We start from the raw sequence: 10,508 nt of genomic DNA, 5'->3' as shown, positions 1-10,508 counted from the left end.
ACCGGTGTTGTCTGTCTCTCTCTGCGTTGTGTTGAATGGACAGACGGACCCAGAACTCGATTTATTCTGACAAGAGATAACAAATATCACGTCTCCAGTTAGTTATTTTCGTAGTGTGCAACGACTCCTCTCTAAACAGAGTTAAATAAACACTGTATAAATAACTTTGCAACTAAGTACAATTCTTATTTTGTTATATAGAGAAGACAACAAAGACACCCACCTCATTCCAATACAGATATACACAAGGAAGAGGTGGAGGTGTGGCAGAGCATTCATACCGGGGCATAAGGAGGAGACTTAAAGGAGCTGTGACCCCCAATGCATGCACTTTGTATTCTTATACACATGAACCATGATAATTAAGTCAGGTAGAAGCACTTATTTGTATCATATATTCTCTTCCTCCCTTCCTTGACTTCCTATTGACTGGCTAGATGCGCATCCCTACGTTCCTGCCTCTGATCTGCTCTGTCTCAGCTAGCCAGTCTCGGTGCGGGAGGCGGTACAATATAGCTAAGACACAGAAAAGCAACAGCAAGAAAAACACAGTAAAAACACAGTAAAACACATAGTAAAACACAACACAAACAAAGACACATCACTGAAACATCCCAGGTGCAGCAGCATCAGCAGACAGTGAAACAAAACAAGACATGGACCATCAAGACACTCAACTGGAGTTAAAAGCCAAGGTGTAAAGGTGGGTTTTGATTTAAAAAGTCTCAATGGACGGGGCCAGTTTGACGTGGGAGGAGAGCGCGTTCCATATTGAGGGGGCTACGACGGAAAAAAGCTAAGCGGGTCTTCTTTTTTACCTTAAAGATGGAGTGCCACGATTTTTTTCCACCCTTTTGTTAAAATCATGCTTTTATGTGGGCACGCCCACCAGTTCATTAAGTATGCCTGGTTTGCCTGGTGGGTGGTGACGGGTGGTGATCCACCTGAACTGAAGCCGCACCCACAGCTGTAGTTGTATCATAAAGGGGGAGGGGTTAGGGGAGGGGCTGATAGTGTGGTGTCACTATATTACTGTTTATTTCATTGGCCTGTTTGACTGTCAAGGGTTCAGCCTCCAGGAAGAAACCCTAAATACAAAGTGAATACACCATTGCACATAAAAACAACTCCAGGGTGTCTAATGAAGTACTGTCACCTCATAGTCACATGGTGTCACACTCGGTGGCGCGCTACGAGCTTATAGATCTGCTATTTTTCAATAGCTTAAAACACCAAAAGGGGTTTCCGCCCAAAATGGGTTAAAGGAGAGCACAGACTTAATTTTAGCTAAAAGCTGGATCTGACCACGGCATTAACCACACTGGCACAGGGAGGGTGATCACTGGCACACTGGCACAGGGGAGGGTGATCCCTGGCACAGGGAGGGTGATCACTGGCACAGGGAGGGTGATCACTGGCACACTGGCACAGGGAGGGTGATCACTGGCACACTGGCACAGGGAGGGTGATCACTGGCACACTGGCACAGGGGAGGGTGATCTCTGGCACAGGGAGGGTGATCACTGGCACAGGTAGGGTGATCACTGGCACGAGGGTGATCACTGGCACACTGGCACAGGGAGGGTGATCACTGGCACAGGGAGGGTGATCACTGGCACACTGGCACAGGGAGGGTGATCACTGGCACAGGGAGGGTGATCACTGGCACAGGGAGGGTGATCACTGGCACAGGGAGGGTGATCACTGGCACACTGGCACAGGGAGGGTGGTCACTGGCACAGGGAGGGTGATCACTGGCACACTGGCACAGGGAGGGTGATCACTGGCACAGGGAGGGTGATCACTGGCACAGGGAGGGTGATCACTGGCACAGGGAGGGTGATCACTGGCACAGGGGAGGGTGATCACTGGCACAGGGAGGGTGATCACTGGCACAGGGAGGGTGATCACTGGCACAGGGAGGGTGATCACTGGCACACTGGCACAGGGGAGGGTGATCACTGGCACAGGGAGGGTGATCACTGGCACAGGGAGGGTGATCACGAGCACGGGGGGGGGGGGCAATGATCACTGGCACACTGGCATGAGTGTGTGAGCCGTTTTTTCTTTTAAAATATAATTATTAAAGTCCCCCTCACATCTGTATACAAATTACATCCTGGTCACAATTCTCTGACTGGGGAGAGTTTTTTTCCACGATTTTGTAACCCATTTTTCACCCAGTGTCAATTATCTAATGTAATCCTGGGCGCTACACTTCCTCTGCCCACCTGGGGGGGCAGTGGACTGACACATATTTCCTTCTATGCATGAGGAGTCCAAGTCGCTTCTTTTCACCTGACAGGGGGGAGTTTCCCCGGCTGGACGTAGCGCGTGGAAGGAACACGTTATTCCGACCAGTTCCTTTCCCCTCCATCAGGCGCCCCGGCTGGCGAGGGGGAGGTAGTTTAGAGACCAGGATTACTGCATGTTTTTGTGTCAGATGGCGGCTCGACTAATATTCATAATTATATAACTTACCAGTAGTTTATCATTATCACTATTATTATGTTTTATTTTTATTTTTTGGGATTCTGTAATTTATTTTGCTTTAGGTTATTTCCCTTCATTTTTGTCTTGTCTTGTCTTTTTGATTTCTTTCATTTTTGTGTCTAGGCCTATAGTATTTTGTCTTGTTCTTGTGAAAGTCTTGCCTAATGCTGTTGATTATACAGTTTCTTGATCACTTTCACCTTTGTGCCCTTTGTGTAAAATGGAAAACTTCAAGAAACAGATTGTGGGGAAAAATATAATCAACTTTATTGACACTTCACTGGTTTACATGTGTAAAGATGTAACTTTATTGACAACATCACTGGATGACAGTGTAAATAAATTGGTGAAACATAATTAATTTTCATAAAGCTCCATATATGGTGTTGTTGTTATTCATAAATGGAGGAGGAATAAAAGAAGGAAAACATAAGAAGTAAAACATTAAAGATGCATCATGTCAAAGAGAAGCTCCAAAAATACTGTTTAAAAAACAATAAAAATAATAAAATAAACAGTTACTTTTCATCATGGTTTCAATCTTTGAGAACATTTAGGATACTGAGAAGAAAATGAGTAGCTCTACATATTAACCCATCAAGACCTGGAACGGATCTGTGTCACCTTATAGCTTGTAACCACTTTAACTATTATTTTAAACTTTAGCTGTTGAAAAATCGGAAATGTGTTCTGCAAATCTGTTATTTTTTAACTAACCCTCTATCCCAGACAGGGTCATCATTTGGGTGACGGCTGGGTCTGTGGGAGTGTTGCTGGTCTGAGGAGGCTCTTCAGCGAAGGCTTTCTCCAGAACCTTTAGGACGGACCTGCAGCTGAACACATCCTTGAAACCCTGACTGAACACGTACAGCAGCGGGTTCACGCAGCTGTTGAGGAGAGCCAGGGCGATGGTTATGGGCTCCCCGAAGCTGATCACAAGACCCAGTGTGTTACTGTTCTCTATCAGACCCATCCGATAACACACATAAATCAGCCGTATGATGTGAAAGGGGATCCAGCACAGGAAGAACGCGGCGATAACAGCTGCTATGACTTTGAAGGAGAGACCTGATTGGCTGGCCAGCGAGCGGTTATTCCTGAGCCGGTAGATGATGACGGAATAGCAGGAGACGATGACGGAGAAAGGAACCACGAATCCCACGACGACGTTAGTGATGACACCTGTGGTGGTGTATACATAGTAGTCGAAGCACAGGACCGTATCACCGTAGGTCTCTATGCTCAGAGCCAAGGCCAGAACCCAGACTCCCAGACTGACCCAGGATGCCTTTCTGACGGTGCGGTGGTTCCGGGTCCACACTGGACACGCCACACACACACATCTGTCCACACTGATCAGCACCAGAGTGAAGATACTGGCGTACATGTTCATGTAGAAAACCAGACCATCCATTTTGCACATGTTGTCCAGAGCGCTCTCTGTGATTGCCAGGGGCAGGAAGGCTGTAACCAGGAAGTCGGCCACGGCGAGGTTGAGGTACCAAACGGTGCTGACGGTTTTCTTCATCCTGAAGCCCGTCGCCCAGATGACCACACCGTTCCCCAACACGCCGAGCACCAAGACCACGCTGTAGATGATGGATTTGTACATTTTATCCCAGTCATAATCATAATCATCGTGATGAACAGCTGGTGTGGTCATATTCTCCATCGTCCTGAGACCCAAAAATAACAAAACAATGAATATAAGGTTATGCTTTGTTTTAACACGCCATTTTAACACACACACACACACACACACACACACACACACACACACACACACACACACACACTCATTTTAACAATGTATTTATGTCCACAAAGGGAAATTGCATACAGGCACATAAATTGTTCAGGAGCAGCAAAGTTACATCAACAAAATCAAGGCATATGTCCTCAGTCAGGATACAACAAGCATGTCATTCATGTCACCCAGCATTCCATGGGCACAAGGAGTAGTGTAAACCCCCTCCAACAACCAGTCGGGCATGTCCCAGGCTGGACCACCAGAGGAAACAACTTCCCAGTACACTCCTGCATTGCCACCCGGTGTCATATCGTTCTCCGCAGCGTGGCTGATCCCCTAGGCCCAAAATCCACCCACTGTTGTTCCGACAGAGGACAGACACACCGCTAGAAGGCCAGGTCCGACGCCTCTCTTCCCGGTAGCTGCTCACAGGAACCACCAGGCAGCAGCGGCTGTCGGTAGACTCCATCGGTGAAGCAGTGCCTTGTTGTATGCAGGCTTGTGATTGTGTCGAAGCACAATGCATCTTAAATCTGCACCCACTACATTAACGGTGTTAGTTACAATGGAGCAGTTTAACGTGGACACCTGAGCATGGTGTTGCACGCACGCACGCACGCACGCACGCACGCACACACGCACACACGCACGCACACGGACAGAGTCGAGGCGCATTTATAGTTAGATTAATCCACAATGGACAATGGTTTAGTGCTGCTGCTGGCGTAGTGATACTGGACACAAATAGTTCCATGTGACAGAGAGGTCAAAGTTCAATGAAAGTTGCCCTCTATGGTAGAAATAGGAACAATACAAATGATGCTAGTTTTGTGGATTCATTTATTGTCTCCACCAGGCCGAAGGCATGGGGAGTGAGAGTGTATGTTTTGCACTCCGTCCGTCCGTGTGTCCGTCCGTGTGTCTGGCACCACTAATCCGGTCGATGCCACACTCCCTGGATGCCAACGATGAACCTCTGCCTCAAAATGTCCAGAACGGCCTGTTATAGCGCCACCAGGAGGCCGACTTTTGAAAAACAATTCTTTTGATATTACTCCTCCAGATTCTGTCCAAAAATCCCGCAAATCGTTACACACTATCTCTATAGTCATGTGTTCAAGACGGATCTGTCCGAAATGTCATATTCCATCCTTATTGGCTAACATTGGCTTTCAAAGTTTGCAGGATTGGCCCTTTTGAAACAAAAAGCCTCAAATCATGAACGCAGCGTGCAATTTACGTGAAATCTTGCACAGACTTTCCTACTAGGCCGAGGAATATATCCCACCCTTTATACATTGGCCTGTTATAGCGCCACCAACAGGTAACACATTTTTGGAAAAAATGCCTCAAATCATCCAATTGCCACCAATGGTGTAAGAACAAATGGCACCCTTTTCACATTGGCCTATTATAGCACCACCAGCTGGCCACAACCTGACCTGGCCTGGTGTGCCCTGATTTGGTGTGGCCCCCAGACCCCCACCAAATGACCGGAACTACTTAATATTCACCAAAACCAGAGCAGAACTCTATTAATACCTTTAATTGAAACCACTAGATTCATGTATATTAAGTATTTCCTACAGCTTTAAGTCCCACAAGTCTGAACTAACCCTTTAAGTAAAAGGAACGATGCAATGTAGAAATACAAAAGTATTGTTATCAAAATGTACTTAAAGTACGAAAAGTAATTATCATTATGCAGAATGTCCAACTTTGTTTTGAAATGTATACAGATATTTTTTTTTAAATAGCAGATCTACAAGCTCACAATGCGTCGCAATGTGACACATTGTGAGCTTGTAGATCGGCTATTTTCAAATGGCCAAAATGTATATAATAATCAAGAGTTAAAAGTACAATATTTGGATCCAATATGTAGTGGAGTAGAAGTAAAAGTATTGGAAAAATTGGAAATACTCAAGTAAAGTACAAATACTACCTCAAAATTGTGTGTGTGTGTGTGTGTGTGTGTGTGTGTGTGTGTGTGTGTGTGTGTGTGTGTGTGTGTGTGTGTGTGTGTGTGTGTGTGTGTGTGTGTGTGTGTGTGTGTGTGTGTGTGTGTGTGTGTGTGCGCGTGCGTGTGCGTGCGTGCGTGTGTGATTCTTATGAATAGCAGATCTACAAGCTCACAGCATGTCAGTTTGTGCCGCTCTGCGGTTTATACATCTGCTGTTCAAATAGGGATAATTTTGGGTCTTTGGCACCAAAGAGTCTGAGAACTCTGGATTTAGTAATGAATTAATTAACTCTGGATTTAGTAATGAATTAATTAACTCTGGATTTAGTAATTAATTAATTAACTCTGGATTTAGTAATTAATTAATTAACTCTGGATTTAGTCATTCATTCATTAACTCTGGATTTAGTCATTAATTCATTAACTCTGGATTTAGTCATTAATTAATTAACTCTGGATTTAGTAATGAATTAATTCTGGATTTAGTAATTAATTAATTAACTCTGGATTTAGTAATTAATTCATTAACTCTGGATTTAGTCATTAATTCATTAACTCTGGATTTAGTCATTAATTCATTAACTCTGGATTTAGTCATTAATTCATTAACTCTGGATGTAGTCATTAATTCTGTTAGAATGATTTAGAAAGCTTTTTGAAGAATCAGCCTTCAGGTCTTAATGGTTTAAACAGCTCTATATTCTAGATATGTCATAATAAAGACAATACAATAAAAGCATAGTTACCTGTTTCAATCATTACATGTCATAATAAAGACAATACAATAAAAGCATAGTTACCTGTTTCAAAGTGTTGAAGAGACGTCAGCCAGAGAAGAGTCTTGGTAGAAGTGTGGCCAGTGACCAGTGAGGAGGCAACTTTATGTGTGTGTGTGTGTGTGTGTGTGTGTGTGTGTGTGTGTGTGTGTGTGTGTGTGTGTGTGTGTGTGTGTGTGTGTGTGTGTGTGTGTGTGTGTGTGTGTGTGTGTGTGTGTGTGTGTGTGTGTGTGTGTGTGTCGGGCGCGCCTGAGCCATTGAGCAAACGGAGCAGCTGCTCCAGCAGATTGGGGTGGGGGGGGGGGCGGCTCCAAACCGACCGCGGCTTAAATAGGTGAAAAATCAACTGCGACGGAACGGGCTGCGATGCGATTATTGTTTCTTAAAAAAAACACTGCCTAGCGCGAGGCCCTGTGCGGCGGCACCATTCACACACACACACACACACACACACACACACACACACACACACACACACACACACACACACACACACACACACACAGACATGAATGTGCAGTAGCCTACCAATGCTTGTTAGCCCTGCAGTTAAGAATGTGGGTATTTTTAAACAAGGTCAGTAGTGACTTCTTAGTAGTGGCTGTCATGCTTTTAACAGAGTTAGAATCGTGCTAAGACACCCGACTCGGCCCGAAAAACACAATTCTTTTCCGCGCGCAAATTTTGCGAGCGCTACGCGCACATGAGTCCAAATCTGTGCTCCCCCACCAGGAAACAAAGTTAGGCGCCCCTGGTGTGTGTGTGTGTGTGTGTGTGTGTGTGTGTGTGTGTGTGTGTGTGTGTGTGTGTGTGTGTGTGTGTGTGTGTGTGTGTGTGTGTGTGTGTGTGTGTGTGTGTGTGTGTGTGTGTGTGTGTGTGTGTGTGTGTGTGTGTGTGTGTGTGTGTGTAAACCTGTCGCACTTCCTTGCTGCTGCCATCGATTCCGTGGTCACAAGGACTTCCGTGTCACAGTGAGTTGCATTGGTGCCTCAGTACGTAGGCCAGAAAGCAAGCCTTGTTTTGCAATATCATTGTACAAAATTGAATGACTCTAAAACAGCTTTCTGTTGGAGTGAAAACCTTATTATATATATCCTTCTACCCTAATAGACAGGGGGTACACAAGCACATGGCCGTTCCTAATAGACAGGGGGTACACAAGCACATGGCCGTTTATCCGTGCTCTATCTCCTACCAAACCACTCTGTTAGCACACATCTCTCCATGCACAAAAAAATCTGCATGACACCAGAAACCTATGCACTACATTGCATCCACACAACTGCCATACCTGTATACATCTCATGGTGTGTACCACCAGGGTTTGTGGTTCACTGCACACACATGCATCAGAAGATGTCGTCCTCACCGACCCGTTGACTGTTCAGTGTTTTCCAGACAGACCAAGGTTAAGTAGCGAGACATTCGTCTGGAGTGATGCCTCTCTCTGTCTATTGGGTTGTCTAGCTCCCCAGGCTGTTCCAATTTGTGACCAATCTGCAAAATAAATACTTACCAATAGCTTTCTTCACAAATGTGTTCATAAAAAGGTATCTAAAATGACCTCAATTTGTTCCAATTTGTTTGCCTTGGGAACTGTTGACGGCTGCTGAAAGTTGGGGTACCATTAACAACCTGTATGCAGGCAAAATGTAAAAACAATCACTCACAAGTAGCATAATTATGACGGGTCAAACTTTTTGTGATTCTGAATCCATTGCAAGCATTTGTTTTTGGCGTCCAAGAAGCCAAATACTGTATGTATTCTGTGCGTGTGGGCTGGGGTCCCCCACCCTGACAAGCACTTGGAATTGTAGGCATTACATTTTGTTTGATTCTTAGCTTACGCATGTTTCATGATAACTACTTTTTATATATGTGATATAATACATATATTTTATGTATGCCATGCTTTTTGTTATTGCTTAATGTAAATCGCTCTGGATTAAGAGCGTCTGCTAAATTGTAAATTGTAAAAATGCCATATCGGTATCGAACCGATTTTAAAATAATCCTGATTATTTTCACCGATATTGATGACGCAATAATAATGTGACTGGCAATAGCTTAATTTGCACTCGCAGCAGTATCTACTTTTACCAGCAAAACAATATTGAAAACAAATTAAAAACATTCACTAGTGACTTCAATATAAATATAATGAATCGGTATCGGCCGATATGACCCTGCAAATAATCGGTCATAATTTCAATATTGTGCATCTCTAGAATGTGGGGACCACCCTGGGGGTCCCAACCCACAGATTGAGAACAATACCAGACCGTAGTGTTGCAGTTTCAGTCGGGGAGCAGATAAACTGCTACATATACTGATGGTTTACTCACTCACTCACAAAATATTTGTCAGTCACCAGGTGAAATTATTCCACCTCCGCTCTTGAGTACACAAGTGGTACGCCTTGCAGTGTGCATATATTGACAGAACATATGCTGCTGGCATGAATTAGGTTAAGCAGCATTGCATCAGGTAGAGTCAGTGCTGCTCACTTTATAGCACATCCTATATTAAAATGTCCTTGTGGGGTTCGACAGTGGGTGGATGTTGGGTCTTTGAAAAAAAAGAACACCCGTGTGAACTGAGTGGTGCAAGGTCTTATATAGCCTGATCAGCTGTGGTCTGACGTAATGTCAGTGACCATAGTAACCATGCTAATTTTTTTGGTACGAACACGGGTACACGGGTACAAAGCCAGTTGTTGGAGTGGTTTGCACCACTCAAAAATCCCTGATGCCATCAATATCAGAGCCTTGATCAATATGACATCATAGTACTGACGTCCTAGACTGGCCTGGATTCCATATTTGGGCATGCCTCACACAGAACTCCATATATGGGCATAAAAGGGACAGATACAGAAATATCCATAGTGGTGGGGTTATGAGGAATTTACAATCGCAAGGTGATAATTGATCATATTTCACCTTGGCCTAAAATTGCACTCAGCACAGTGAATTTAATTAACACATTACTGCTTTCCGATATCCTCTGCAATTACAGGACAAAGGTGATGAACACATTCATCAGCATCCATCGAGATAGACTGAATTATTCATGTAGCCTATTGATGTGGACCAGTTGTAATGAGAACAAGCCATTGTGGAAGATGGAGTACCCAGCTTCTGGAGCAAGTAACACAGCATGCACAAATGTAAAAAAACAAATTATGTTCCACCTTTGAAGTGAAACTTCTTACAGGAATACCCTAAATTAAATAAATTTCTAAAATTCACCAAATCTGTTTCACATGGTGAAGCGAGAAAGTGTTTGTGGAAGTAATTAAAATAAGTGCGTTAAACGGCATGGTGTTTGGGGCATGTCAACAGATGTTTGGTATTTCCCAGACTGCAGTACCCTGTGAAGTAGCTATAGGTGGATTGGATTAGGCTGAATATAATATCAGTGGAAATGAAGGAGTTTGTGAGTCTGTTGCAGATGGCTTCAATCATGACCAATCAAATAATCCCTTTTCATTACCTTTTAAGAGCAGTACACTGTGCTCACTGAG

General features: G+C 44.2%; 1 protein-coding gene across 1 annotated transcript; it reads right to left on the bottom strand.

The window, feature by feature from the left end:
- Positions 1-3,205: 3,205 nt before the first annotated feature.
- LOC306920141 (chemerin-like receptor 1) lies at positions 3,206-4,165 on the bottom strand (the record flags this gene model as incomplete). Its single annotated transcript, XM_079496776.1, has 1 exon — positions 3,206-4,165. One exon carries the CDS (start codon positions 4,163-4,165, stop codon positions 3,206-3,208), a length of 960 nt encoding a protein of 319 aa, XP_079352902.1.
- Positions 4,166-10,508: the final 6,343 nt, after the last annotated feature.

The sequence above is a fragment of the Electrona antarctica genome (genome assembly GCF_951216825.1).
Source record: "Electrona antarctica genome assembly, chromosome: 1".
NCBI lineage: Eukaryota > Metazoa > Chordata > Actinopteri > Myctophiformes > Myctophidae > Electrona > Electrona antarctica.
This window is presented reverse-complemented; position numbering and strand designations above follow the sequence as displayed.